Raw genomic sequence first — 15,108 nt, 5'->3', positions numbered from 1 at the left:
GCACACTTGCAGTGAGGAAGCCTTGCCTTCCATCAGATTTGACTTTTTAATGCCACCACTAGACAAATCTGATTGGGTTCCTGGCACCATGACATCCTCACTCTAACTTCATGATCCTGAACTGGCTGAATTATATAGCCAGTTTAGCCTTCTTTCTGATTGGTCAGTGGCAGTTGAGGCGAGCTTTCAAAAGTCTTGTGAGTCTTGTCAGAGGGAGTAGGTCATCATTTGCACTTTGGCTTGGCAATAGCCAGTCAGGAGGAGAGTGTGTGTTGGCCTGAGGGAAACAGACAAGTCACTTGGGAAGTGAAGGGACACAACTCCTTGCCCTTACTGTGTACCAACACATTTGAGGAAAAGTTCAGAAATCAGAACTTAAAAATCTAAGTGTCAGCCCTAGCTGAATTCCATTTATTCACAGTTGCCAGAACTGGGGTTTAGGTTTGACATAAGAGACTGGACAGAACGTTGAAAACTACCAGTCTAGCCAAACAGAAAAGGATTATTGCTCATAGAAAGAGGAGGATATAGCTTACCCAGTTATTCAGACAGTTCAACTCAGAAGGTACCCCTGGTTTGTGTGAAAAGGGAAATGGTCTTAGATTCCTCAAGAGTAAAAATGGGAAAGTTATAATCCCACAAGGACAGTATTTAAATACATGAAGAAAGTACTAACTTCCAGGAAACTAAGATAGTTTTATGAAAATTTATTAAGACACATTGCTGCTGAAAGAAATCTCCAAGACAAACAAACCTCTCACAGTTAAGAACTAAGTCTCTAAGAATATGTTTCAACTATACTCTGTTGTCTGTTTAAAATATTATAATTTGTATAAACAACCAAATTTACCTCAGCTTCTCATCTCCTGCCTTATTCCTAACTCAACTGTGCCTGTTCAATAAAATCAACCTTTCTGTTGAACTTTACCTCACGTCAAGTGCAATTTCCAAAGGGATTTATAAGAGGGCTCCTGCTGAGTTACAAATATGTTCTCTATCACAGGGTGGGACATACAAAAAGTTATAATTCTATAATTCAAATACTGTACTAAGAGGCTGCTTAGTCAGTGTGAGGAACAGTGTTTTGGCAGGGAAAACTGCCACGGAGAAAGCAGGGGTCTGTGATAGGGGGGTTGTGACAGACTGCACTTTAAAATGTTACAAGTGCTGTATAAATATATGAAGAACTGTGAAGGGTTAATGCCTCACTGAGCTAGAGAGTCTTGAGTGACAGGTGGCTCAAAGGGATTTGATTGGCTAGTGTCAGTTGAACAGAAAGACTTGGACCAATTTCGCACATGTAACTTACCTCTGGTTCTCGGCGGGGCAGTTTGCCCCGGATTGTCTGAGTCAATTTCCCATTAAGCTTTTGGTGCACGGCTGTTTGTAATCTGCCCCGGGTTTGCTCCCAGAGTTTCATTTTTGCATTACAGTCTTGGTGAGGTTTCCTGCAGCTTCTCTCCTCCCATTCCCGGTCCTCGCCCTCCTAACCCCTCCCATTCCCCCTTCAATTTTTTTCTTTTTTTTAAACATATGTGCAATTGCATTACAATGTTATGACACAATAAAAGGAAGGAACAGGCATCATGTGGTACATCGCCACTTCTTGACTGGGCATCTTTTGACTTTGTGCCGAGAATTTTGAAAAAATTCAAAATCGATGTCCTTCATCCCACAATGCAATCCTTCCTTCCTTCCTGTTCAGTTTTTCCCGCCACTGTTTCTGCAAATTGATTGGTCAGAGAGGTGGCCACATCGCATTGATTGGCCAGATGCTCTTATCTGGCTTCAACATGTTGGACAAATTGCCAGGCATAAAATGGTGGATTCAGGTTTTGCAACATTTACATCCACGAGTTATAGCAATGCCACCACCATAATATAAATCCAGGAAATGACTAAAAGTTTAAACTCCACTTTAAACCACCCACCACCACCCCCTCCAGCCTGCAGCTCTCTTGGTTGGGATGAAATTGTCACCGTGCTTGGTGGACGTGCTCTCGTAAAAAGGAATTTTTAAAGCCACCAGTGCATAAATCATATGGAACAATGTGAGCAGACCTGCCCAAAATACTTGCACTAGAAGGGCAAGTAATTGCAAGCTACTCTTGCGGGCCAGCATATTTCGTGTCCTCAACATCTCGTTACAACAATCCATCTATATTTTCATAGAAAATGTTTTTGGAACACTGGGCTGAAATGCCTAAAAATAACATACAAAATGCGTAAAGAGTCATGTAAAGATTTATTGCTGATATTCCGAATGGTAGCCAGCGTCCATATTTCGCAGCCGCAATATTATGTTATAAAGTCACAATTTAAAAAAGCAAACAAACAAAGAGGGGTGGCTGGGCGAATGGGCATAGAAAAAGGGGGGGAAGGGAGGGTGCATTTAGGATTCCCTGCAAGGCACCAGGAAACATCTGGGAAATTAAGGATCAAGCTGAACCGGGGCAAATTGGGGGAAGATTCGGGATAAAAGGCGGCTGTGGGTCAAATAGTGTGAAATTGACCAAAAACCCCAGAGGGAAACGAAGAGCGAGCCCGGGACAAAGCCTTGTGTGAATTCAGTCTTGGGAACTGACTGCTGAGGAAAACTGGGAGTTTAACTCTGACTGAGGACTGGGAAGGTTGCCAAGGAGGAGTAGGAGGATCAGTGAAGACCCCCCATTTGGGCCAGGAAAAGGGACAGATCTTCTAATTGGAGAAGTGATTCCCTGCCCCAGCTGATAAGAGAGATAGCTCTAAAGAGTGGAGTGATCCCTGGTGTGTTTAGAGAAGGAATTTGGCCTTCTGAAACCTGAAGAGTCAGTTAAATTCAAGAAAGTATACTGGAGTGTTTAGAAAACACTGAAATAAAAGCCTCTCATCTCAAAGATTCTAAGACTGTGTGAAGAGCTTAAAAGTTTAACTTGCTGGAAACATATGAACTGGAGTTTGTGATTATATCAAGTTAACTCTGAGTTATATTTGATTTACCTCAGACAGTTTAGCCCTGATTTCCCATGACCTTTCCCCTCTACATTGAATAAAATATTTTGTTTATTTTTGAACATTCTAAAGCCTCTTGTGTGCCATTTTCAGAAGTTTAAATTACAAGGGTGATCTTGTCTCTGTCCTCACATTCCTGGGTGAAGCCAACCTCAGAATATCATACTGTGACAGGCTGGGACAGCTACAGATTTTCAGGAAAGAAGAAAATAGATAAAGGGGCTGCTTGGTCAGAAAGGAAGAGAAAAATGGAGGGAATATCCTGCGTCTGAGGGAGGGAAGAGGGCAAGGTCACTGAAAGGTATGCAGACGGAGAGTGATTTCAGCAAAGCGTACTTTATTCGAACAGGAACAAGACAACTTTGGCCGGCTCGCAGGCTGGCTTGTATCCCCCGAGAAACCGCCACCCAAAACACCCAAAACACACCCCTACTTCCCAATGGGTTATTTACCGTGGCCAAGAGTCCCATAGGCTCTCGGCCGGGAACCTAGCCCCCTGATAGGAGCGGGCTAGGATCCGCATAGTCCATTGTCTCTTAGAGCGAAGCTCGACATTTGTGTCTGACCGCATGGAGCCCAAGCCGGCCACGCGGTCTGGACTGGATACACTACAGTCACCATAGGCTTTTTTTGCCATTATTTCCATGATCAACCCCCAAAGGGGGTTGTATTTTACTGCCTCACTGACTCACAGCAAGATACAGATACTTGACGATATTTGGTGCCTTGTTTTACCTCACTCTAAACTGGTAAAGGGGAACTGTTCCCTTTATTGGGATGCTTCTAAATTGATAATAAGCTCATTTTGAATGGGACCCCATGGACTGCTTAGTTATGATTTCAGATAGCCTTCAGATTTCAATTAGCATTGCACATATGCAATTGAATTCTTATTGACTACTTAATTCAAGGCACAATTTAGAGTGACAACATTTACATCTTTTAATGGAGTCCTCTCATTTTGGCTAAATAGCACTATGATCATGTGTCATTTTACCTCTGGTTCAAACTGGCTAAGGAGCTATTCAGTTGGTAACCAGCCAGTAAATGGCCTAAAGCAGAATAGTTTTAGGGTCAAGCCAGACATTAACATGTTCTGTACACACTTCACTCCGCCCAAACTACAGCTTGCTTCCTCTACTGCCAGCACTTCTGTTTGTGCAATATCAATAGCTTTCGGTGAGTCTCATGCAAACAAAGGTACAAGCGACACAGGAACCATCCTGTGTGGCCACTGGAGCAGACCATGTGTGGAGCACAGTCATGGGTTCCAAGCCATTATGTGGGTGATCCATGACTGGATCTCCAGATCTTCTGGGAGTGGGATTTGGTTCAGAGAGGAGGTGGCACTGGAGGGGGACAGGTTTAATTCTTTCCGCAGGCACCCTTTTCCTGAAAGAAGTGCCTCCAATCTGCTGTTATCTGTGACAGGGAAAGAAGGTGGCTACAACACTAGTATCTTCCCTGACCCGGCTAGCCCAGGCTAACCCAATCTCATCAGATTTCAGAAGCTAAGCAAGGTCCACCCTGGCTAGTATTTGGATGGGATACCACCAAGGAATATCAGGGTCACGATGTGGAGGCAGGCAATGGCAAAACCATCTCTGAACATCTTTGCCTAGAAAACCCCATAGGGGTGCCATAAATCAGCTGTGACTTGATGCCACTTTCCGCCACCATCTTCCCAGGAGTTGGGAGTTGCGGTTATGAATCTCTCACATAACTTGGAGTGTTCATTACAGAGAACGGGTCATATAGGAGACTCATGTTAAGCAGAGCGGTGTGTATAACTTATGATAAACAGAAGTTTTCCCACATTCAGCACAACACATTTAGTGCAAAGTTTAAATAAAGTAAAGGTAAAGGTTCCCTTGCTCGAAAGCCAGTTGAATCCAACTCTAGGGTTGCGGTGCTCATCTCCATTTCAAAGCCGAAGAGCCAGCACTGTCCGAAGACGTTTCCGTGGTCACGTGGCCGGCACGACTAAACACCAAGGCGCACAGAACGCTGTTACCTTCCCACCGAAGTGGTACCTATTTATCTACTTGCAACTTCTTGCTTTCGAACTGCTAGGTTGGCAGGAGCGGGAACTAGAGACGGGAGCTCACTCCGTCATGCGGCACCCGGGTCTCGAACTGCTAAACTACGACCTTCCACAGCCTGCAGTTCAGCGTCTTAACCACTTGAGCCACCGCAGCTCAAACAAACAACTTAAAAAAAAAACCTTAAACAGAGTAATGGTGTGTTAATCCAGATCTGCATATCATAAAGTCTAAAGTGAGAAAGAGAACACATGGGCATCTTCTAGCAACCTCTGCATTTCTCTCTCAAAAAAAGAAAACAATCTAGAACCGTCTGGGAGCAATGGGAAAGCAGAGAATAGAGCAGTTATCATAGGTCAGCGGTGGCAAATAGGGTAGGAGGAGGTGTTGGAGTGGTAGAGAGGGAGAGTCGTATAAGACTTTCTCTGCCAAGTTATCAATCATGCTGGTATTAAGAACAATGACTTTGCATTGTTCTACTTGTGACATTAGCTACTACAATCACCCATTAACTCAGGCTTTCCTTGGTATGGAGCAGACTTCAGACTAGTTGATGATTTGGTTGCCCTTTATCTGTTGCACAGAAGGAAATGGCAGGGGCATCAGCATACCTCTAAGATTCTAAGGAATATGCAGCAATTAATCTGAGCATACAACACAGTTTTAAATTGACTCTGATGCAAAATGATTTAAGGATGTGACATTTTGCTTTATGTCCTTTGCTCAGACGGGTCAGGAAATTGTCTTAAAGGACATGATTTTTTTTATCCCATGACACTATCATTAAAAAACCCCCATTTATGAACAAATTGAGATGCAATTGTTATAAACGTTCCAAAAATGATGAACTACTCAGAGTACACTCAGTTGCTGAAACACTGTTAACTCCTTAAGCTTTTTCTGGGGTAGGAGTACAAAAGAGAACATGAGCAAGGCCTGCTACAACCACAGCATCCCAGCATGCTCACTTATTTTGCCATTTCCTTCCTTCCTCCCCCTCCCCTTCATTGTCACTTGGCTATGAAATTCTTACCTTCTCTCTGCCTGTTGCGTAAACATTTCACCTTAGGTAGCTTGACCAGCAAACGGCAATCGTCAGCTATGAAAACACAAGGAGAGAGCCATGTACATTTTTACTACTTTCACAAGCTTTCAGGTCAGATAATTAGCAAGAGGAAAGTGGGACGAGTAATAAAAAGTTTGCCAATGCACACCTTAGGTCCATGTGACAGAGCTGACAATGTTTGGACCATCAAGCGCTACAGCAAATAAGCCCTTAGAAGACAGCATCTCATTCTGCTCTTAGCATCCTCGGTTTTTCAGTTTCATGAAGGTCTCTCCTAGCAGCCAGCACTCTTTCTCTGCTCACACAAACACACCCTTTCCCCCACACCTTTCCATTTTCAAATGTAAGGCAACCACTTACGATCATCACTGAAGTCGTCAACCAATATGATTTCATGGACCAGATGCACAGGGGTTCGGTTCAGAACACTGGGGAATCAAAAGAGAAAATAAATGCCAAAAGAAAATTGAGTGCACATGAATTTCCATATGTGAGAGGCTGGGCAAGATCACCACAAGACAAATACTACTAACTCCACACTATCTGAGGCAATTCAATAGGATCTGCTAGACCAGAGGTGTCATACTCATTTGTTATGAGGGCCAGATCTGACATAAATGAGACCTTGTTGGGCTGGGCCACATGTATCATAAAATGTAATGCCAGGTAGCGGAGATACAAACCTTATAAATGACACAGAAAAACACAGAGATTTTTAAAACTTTAAATAAAACATGCTTAAAACACTAGCACTCTTGCAATATTTTTTTCTATTTAACAGTTTCTGATACCTAACACTTCTTGCTCTGAATTACTGCATCAAAATGCCTGTGCTGTAGCAATTTTGAGTATGCTGTTCAGGTGTGTATCTGTAAGCTGCAACCGTACTTTTGATTTATTAACATTCATTACAGAAATCTCATGCTCAGTATTCTGAGCTTAGGACCCAGGGGAAAACACGAAATGGCTGGGCATTGCAAGCTTTTGTACATAAGTTGTTTCATGTCCTGGTCAAGAACATGAGAAGGTATCCTGACACAGACTGAGGGCCATGTATTTGTCTACAAAATTATAACTACAACTTCCTACAAAGGAAATGTGCTGGGTGAACGTTGTCTGGACACACAGCCTAATCTACCTCACTGGCTTGTTGTTATTTCTCCTCTAAAATAGTTCACATTGCTGAGAAAGACTGGATCATGAGGGAACCCAGTTGCAAACAGGAGAGCCCTGGCATAAGGAGCCCAACAAAACACACACACGTTGTAGCAAGGCACACAAAAGCTCATACCTTGAGCAAAACTTTGTTGGTCTTAAAGGTGCATGGTATTTCTCCCATACAATTGAGGCAGCCCTGCAAAGCAAGCTTTCCCTCATTCCCTCCCTCCCTCCCTCCAGGCAGGCGCCTCAGCCAGTGGAAGGAAAGAAAGGCTTCCCTTTGTCTCCTGTATACAATTGAGGCAGCCTGGCCAGGAAGTGAGCTCTGGCTGGTTCCCTCCCTCCCTCCTCCTCAGCCAGCGCTTTACCAAACTCTCTCAGTTGCACAGGAGTGGCTTGCCTATCTATCTCTCCTGGGTGGCTAAGAGAGTCTGGTAAAGCAAGCTGCGACGTAGCAGCAGCAGCAGAACTAGAAAAGGAGCAGGAAACAGCTAGGGCCTTGCAGGCCAGATTGGGGCCCTCTGAGGGCCTGGTCTGGCCCGCGGGCTGTATGTTTGACACCCCTGTGCTAGAGAACTCAAAACTGTCCACTAGCTTTGCATCTCTTGGAATGCTCAGAGATGGGCAGCCACCAGCTTTCTGAAAAATGGCAGCTGGAAATAAGAAAGAAATTTCCAAGATCATCCAGGTCAAATGAAGCAACAGATGCACCTGCTTCCTTTAGGGCATTACCATATATCCTTGGCAAAGGGGCAGTTCCTTCTAGCTAAATCTAACCAGCCAAGAGAAGCAGGAACACTCATAGCTGACCAAAACATGAAGCCATGAATTGGGCAGCTAGAACTACTTTGCATACCAGTGGCATTTTAGAAAAATAAATGGAGCCAATGTGATATAGTGGTTACTCCGTAAGAGTATACAAAGGAAACAAAGATTCAAATCCTCACAAATCCATCCAATGATTTGGGTCACTCCCTCCTAATCTACATCACAAGGCTGTCAGGAGGACAAAAGGGAGGGACCATTTATTGTCACTCTGAGTTTCCTGGAAGAGGGGCAGGATAAAAAAGGTGATAGTAAAGTCAACTAAAGAAAAAAATACGCCAAAGTTGCTCAATCAGTTTCCCGGGAGAATACTGCAATACAGTGGGCTGACAAAGCAATGTTTTTGTTTTACAGGCACATATTTATGCTCTTGCGGCTGTCACCATTGAGACAGAAATGACATCAGAAAGCACATGAGAGAAAATACTGTTGTTTATAAAAAGAATGACCTGTGTAACTGGTGGGAATGTCAGCATCAGGAAATGCCAATTTCAGCAGAATGTATAACAGGTGGGAATGTCAGCACTAGGAAATGCCAATTTCTGCAGATAGCAAGGTATTGTGGATGTCTTCAATGATACGTTGCCAGAACCATTATAACTGTGAACGCTTAAATTACATGGACAGATTGCTTTGAACCGATGGATTGCCTAACCAAATAAATATTTCCGTATGGATGCTGGTATGAAGATGTTTAACATACATAAGAGTTTCCCTTCTTTAAATAACACTGACAAACTGCTCATTGTTCAGAAAAACAATCTTCAGTTTGTTAGCTGTTGTAGATTTTTCCGGGTTGTCTGGCCGTGGTCTTGGCACTGTAGGACCTCTGTGTTATACCTCTGAGGATGCCAGTCACTTGGCACTGTGTTATACCTCTGAGGATGCCAGTCACAGCTACTGGCAAAACGTCAGGTCCTACAATGCCATGACCACGGCCAGACAACCCGGAAAATCTACAACAGCTAATGAACTCTGGCCGTGAAAGTCTTCAACAACATAATCTTTGGTTTCTTGTTGAAATATGAGAAAGATGCCATTTGCTACCCTTTGGGAACAAGAACTTCTCTGAGAAAAAAAAATCAATGAAAAATTATCTTCGCAATTGGCATTTGATGGGCACATTGATGAAAAATATTGGTTAATTAATGCATTCTTTTCCATATTTAACATGTAGAATCACAAAACCCTACAGTTGTTTTGCCAGAAGATGACTGTGGAATTAACTACAAATCTATATTTGAGAACTTTTACTCAGTATATTTACCTTGTTACTCGGAAGCAGCGCATTTCAGCATATATTTTAACCACATACACACAACATACTTTGGCTGGGTTAGCTTCTACATCTAACCTAGGAGCTTGTCTTCCTCAGTCCCCTCCAGATAAGAGAGTACATGGTAAAACGTCAATGTGTACTAGGTTGTCCAAATTAGACCTTGCAAGAGAAACTCTACAACCTATTTCCATCAGCAAATAAAACTTTCCTTTGATAGGAAAAAAGTTTTCTATAGGATGAGAGTGAATTTACTATAGAAATGGAAGTGAAAATTGCAGTTATTTGTTTTCTAGAAGTTCTAGGTATATAATACTTATAAGTATTAGATTCCTGTTCCCAGGAACGCTAAACAATATGCCCTTTTTTCAACTGCAAAAGCTTGCATTGTTTCACAGTTATTTAGACCTAGCTAAGCTGAGTCATCTTTAGCTTGCTATTGCTGTTACAGGCAGCTAAGGGTAATGTCTTTAGGGTTACCAACCTCAAGGTGGTGCCTGGAGTTTCCTTCGAATTACTTATCTCCAGACTACCAAGATCAGCTCCCTTGGAAGAAATGGCAACTTTGGAGGGCAGGAAAAACAGAGTGACATCACATCCATGCTTAGCTGTTCCCCCCCCCCTTCCAGGAATTTCCCAAGTCAAAATCAGCAACTCTAGATGTCATAAACTAGGGGCGTGCAAGAAAAAGAATCTTTTTTATATTTGGGTCCATTGGACCCAAAAAATATCGACATTTCCTGATATTCCTGAATCCCAGTATTGGTATGGTATTTGGATTTCGTAAATGCTTGGGAAACCTGGATTTATTCAGCTTCATCATACCCTATGGGGCTCATCCCCACAGGGTCTAATGGAGAATCAATCCAGGGGTATCTAGGGCTCTGGGGAGGCTGGTTTTTTTAGAGAGGCACCAAATTTGAGGTAGAGGCACCAAATTTGCAGCATAGCTGCTGGCGCCTCTCCTCAACACCCCCCCCCCAAGTTTCAAAAAGTTTGGACCAGGTGATCCAATTCTATGAGCTCCAAAGGACGGTGCCCCCATCCTCCATTATTTCCAAAGGCGGGGGGAGAAGACACTCAAAGGGAACACCTTCCCTTTGAATTTTGCAAGCTGTGCCACTGCAGCAGAAGCTGTCCCCAGGATCTGTGTGCGGTGGGGAGGTCTCTTGCTGCCACAGGCAGACCTGAGAAGGATCAGCTGGGATGGTGGGAGCTAAGAGCTCCACACCACCTTGGCTGGGGCTGGCTCCTCTTTCAGCAAGCTGCAAGAGGAGCCCACCAGCCATTAGATATAGCTGAGCCTGAATAAAAGCTGGATCTATTTATTTATTTTTGTCTTTTATTTGGGCTCAGCTATATCAGTAGCCAAATTGGGTATTTATTCAGCTTGGTTTATACCGAATGCACACCCTGATCGCATACTATGCAAAGGACATGCCAGCTGCCACTCATTCTACATGGCAACCGACCTGGCTCCTTGGAAAGTGAATGTGTCTGTTACACATGTTTGTAAATGTATTTTCCCCCAGTCTTAACCTTGCTTGTTTTTCTTCCCTTCCTGATTGCATTTAGATACTGCCTTTCTATCAAGATATCCAAGGTGGCTTGCTATGTAAAATTCGAAAAGACAAAACAATGAATACTGTTTCAGACAATGGGCTGACTTCTCAGGAGCTGATGGTATGAACTTCCTGGCCTGGGTATTCCTGTCTTGCTTCCTCCTCTCTTCCTTGCTTCTGTTTAATTGTGATGATCCTTAGATATGCATCTAAGACAGGAATGTGTGAAGTGGTCCTGGAATACTTGAGGTTTTTGCACTGTTGATTTGCTAAGGAAGAATGAGTTTATATGCTCTGCCCTGGGGGTTATTACTGATCCCCCTCTCCCATTTTGCCTTTTTTTAAAAAGACAGGTTTTGAACATATGGGCCACTGTAGGTTTCCAAATGCCAGTTATTAAAGACATAGTAAGAAAAAATAGCTGGCTCCTCATCCTTCCATACAGGCTCACATTTATTCCACTCTCCTTTCCTTTCCTCTCCTGCATGTGTGCACGCACAGACACAGAGACACAGTGTGAGGTTTAGATGTGCTGTTCCCACTTGTCAAGTTTTCTTTTAATTATTATTAATATTAATAGGTTTGTTGGTTCTGAGGGCTTTTTGTTTTTTTAAAGAAAGCTGAGTATAGGAGCTGAGTTCAGCAAATTACTGCAAACTATGTCAGTAGATGGAGACGGGAGAGCAATATCACGCTTGGTGGAATATTTAACAGGCGCTGATTGCCTGGAAACCAAAATGGGTAAAAATGGAAGGAAAACAAAAAAAAAATGTTAATGAACCAGTAGAATTAATTTAGGAGTGATAACCTTGTGTCTGCCTGCTTGTGTGTTGAGTGTGTGTACCACTGAAAGTGATATGATAATGCTAGTGATTTCCTAAGCAGAAAGGTAAGGTAAAGCATACTGACTGGGGCTCTGCTTTGTCAGGTTAGACATATGTGTTGGTTATCAGTGTGAGGGATGGAATTCATATTGCTGGCCTTATATAGTGATAACCTTGTGTCTGCCTGCTTGTGTGTTGAGTGTGTGTACAACTGAAAGTGATATGATAATGCTAGTGATTTCCTAAGCAGAAAGGTATATGGCATTTAATCACTGGTATCAAAAGCATACTGACTGGGGCTCAGCTTTGTCAGGTTAGACACATGTGTTGGTTATCAGTGTGAGGGATGGAATTCATATTGCTGGCCTTATATATACCACGGCCCTCTATAGCCAAGTTATTCCAAAAACTGAGCCACCATAAGATACAAAGATACTCTGAAGGCCAACTTCAAGGCACAGATGAGCAGCTCAGAAGTTTATTGTTATCAGACATGCTGTGATGGAGAAATCTGGGCCATGAAGGCTTACTGGTGTTTGAAAACCAGGCTACATAGTCTCTACAGGACAAAGGGAGACATCATAAGGCTAGCAATATGAACTCCGTCCCTTACACTAATATCCAGCACATATGTTTTAATACATACAAACAGTCTGGACACATAAGAACCCTATGAAACTAAGGAAATGAGAAGGCAAGGGCTGTATGCCCATCCGTCATCTATCAATTACTTTTTTATTTTGCTCCTTCTCCAAGGAGGTCAAGGTAGGCTTCTGTGGCTCTTCTCTGCCTAGTTTATACTCACAACAACCCTCTAAGGTAGGTTTGGCTGAGAAAGAATAACTGGTCAAGTGCAAGCCACTGACTTACCTGTTCTTATTTCCAAAGTGAAACTGATGTACTAGGAATCCTTCATTGTTCTGTTAATATCTAAATTTTGTACAGAGTCTCGTGTACGTCCTGAACAAAGTTTGAGTCCAGTGACACCTTTAAGTTCTATTTGCAGTATAAACTTTCATGTGCAAGTACCCTTCCTCAGATGCAGTGGAACAGAACCTCCTCAGCCATTACTTATAGGGGTGGGATGGGGCTTTGCTACTGCTGCAGACGGGCTAACACAGTGACCGTCAGGATGTTTTAAGACAGGGCTTGCATTACCCCAAAGCTGGGAAAAGGGAGGGAGGGAGGGATTCCCAAATGCAACGAGAGGTCCAAGGGAGCCTGCAACCTGCTCCCATGATCTTAACTGAAGGTGGGTGCAAGGCTGCTATATTATTTATTAATTAAAATATTTACACCTCCCCTTTCCTCTTGGGCAGCAAAGTCAAAACTTTCTCTCTTCATTGCTGTGTTAGTCTGTTGCTGCAAAATAGGCCAAGAGTTCAAATAGCACCTTTAAGACTAACAAATAGCACCTTTAAGACTAACCTTTAAGACTAAGCCTGAGTGGTGGGTGTGGCCTTATGACACACTTCCGGTGATGTCAGGGGGTGTGGCATATGCTAATGAGTTATGCTAATGAGTTCCCCTAGCTCTTTTTCTATGAAACGACCCCTGCACAGATCTCTCATTCTCTGAATCTGGCTTGATGCTGTTCCTACATGTAGCAAAGTAAGATTGGTGAAAGAGAGCTCTGTATGAGCCCTATGGGGACCCACTGTGCATGCTCGCACATATCCTGCATGTTCTAACCTTTTGGAGATAAAATGGTTCTCTTCGATATTCCATAAAGCACTCTTAAAAATTCAGCTCTAACTTTCCAATTATGCAGATCTTTCATCAGCTTTGATTTTGTTTGTGTGTGGGTGGGCTCCTTCATTTGGCTTTGATACACCTAAAACACAACATACTTGATATGCAGCCTTTGAAGCGTCTCAGCTTTTAAAAATAAATTACCAGTGTCTTTATCAAAAGGAATACTAAAGAGTCAAGAACCAAAGTCTATGAGAAGAATTTTTATGGTCACTTGTGGCTGTCTTGATCAGGCCTCTCTCTGCAGAAAACAAAGCAAGAGTTTGACTCATTGACAGAAGCCAATTGAGAGCTTATCAAACCCAACTGGAGTACTATGTATTCCATCTATTCGTGGTGAGCCTATGCTGGAAAACATCCTTGTCTCAATCTCAAAATGGTTCCCATTTGCCCTATGCCACTGTCTACCCAATTCTATTCTGCCATTTCAGTTACTGGTATGCAAGCATGAGGCATGTAGGGCATCTGGCTCAGATTCATCTGCCCTGAAGATCCTTAATCTTACCCCATGAAAACCTTTGTTCACTTTACAACAAATAACTTTTTGGATCCTAAAAAAAGGTTAACAGCTGACATATCCAGGAATAGACATAGGCAGAAATAACATGAAACAATCCCATCAAGCACAAGGACATCATGTACAAATCCAAGATGAAACCAAATCAGACCAGTGGTCCACAATACGATTTGAATAACTGCCAATGATTCCCCAAGATCTTTGGCACAATTCTTTCCTTGCTCTGCTTATTGATGAGTTCAACCCCTCTGGATTACTCGGAACTAGGGATGGGCACAAACTGAGAAATGAACCACAGTTTGAGCCTGGTTTGTGGTTCAATTTGAACCGGTTCATTTTTTCTGTGGAGTTTCGTTTGGTTTGTTAGAGCAGTTTATTCTTCAGGCAGCCTGGCACCGATTCAATCAATTCCTAGGCAATGCTGGGGGTGGACTGGGGGAGAGCCCTAGAAGCACCCATAGCAGTTGTCCATAGCTTGATTGGCAGCTCTGGGAGCCAACCACGGAGCTCCCATTCTGCCACACCCTAACTCAGCTGCTTTCACTTTGCAGCAGGAAGAGAGAGGAGTTAGTCATCATGTGAGAGCAAGTTAGGAAGAATTGCTTGCTGCGTGGCTGATTTAAGGGGAGGCTAGAGCTGAGCTTTCCTGGGGCTATAACTCAGACATCCCAAATCCAATCTTCGCCAAACTTGGAGGGCAAGTGGAGGAGAGCCTGCTGAAGACTCCCCATGAGTTTGGCATATCTAACTCATGAGGGGGCTGCTCTACCACTTCCCGAACTCATGAATCATGAACCAGTTTGGGAAATGGGAAATGATCATGAAAGTTCACGTAGTCAAATGAACCATGAACCACCATTTTCCCAGTTCGTGCCCATCTCTATTCAGAGCTGATCTCAGATAATTGTGTTGGTAAAACAGCCCCAAGGCAAGAAGTACTCTCCTCCTTCCATGGGTAGGCAGCTGCTGGTGGTGGCGATGGTTGGCCAGCCAGTGGGCCAGAAGTCTCTCTCCTTCCCCATCTGAAGTGCTCAATGTGGAGCCCAAGAGCAGCCATCCTCTGAGCAGCAGCCCATAGTCACTGCCGCAAAGGAG

The 15,108-nt window shown here is 43.3% G+C and overlaps 1 protein-coding gene across 1 annotated transcript in view; it reads right to left on the bottom strand.

Moving 5' to 3' along the window:
* GALNT14 (polypeptide N-acetylgalactosaminyltransferase 14) overlaps nt 1–15,108 on the bottom strand; it is a 210,468-nt gene that overhangs the window by 72,319 nt on the left and 123,041 nt on the right. The window contains exons 4-5 of the mRNA XM_015413873.1: nt 6,460–6,527; nt 6,067–6,132 (exon numbers count right to left, since the gene is read on the bottom strand). Coding sequence (XP_015269359.1) covers nt 6,067–6,132; nt 6,460–6,527 — 134 coding nt within the window. The remainder of the gene's footprint in view (nt 1–6,066; nt 6,133–6,459; nt 6,528–15,108) is intronic.

This window comes from Gekko japonicus, unplaced genomic scaffold (assembly GCF_001447785.1).
Source record: "Gekko japonicus isolate JY-2015 unplaced genomic scaffold, Gekko_japonicus_V1.1 scaffold1392, whole genome shotgun sequence".
NCBI lineage: Eukaryota > Metazoa > Chordata > Lepidosauria > Squamata > Gekkonidae > Gekko > Gekko japonicus.
This window is presented reverse-complemented; position numbering and strand designations above follow the sequence as displayed.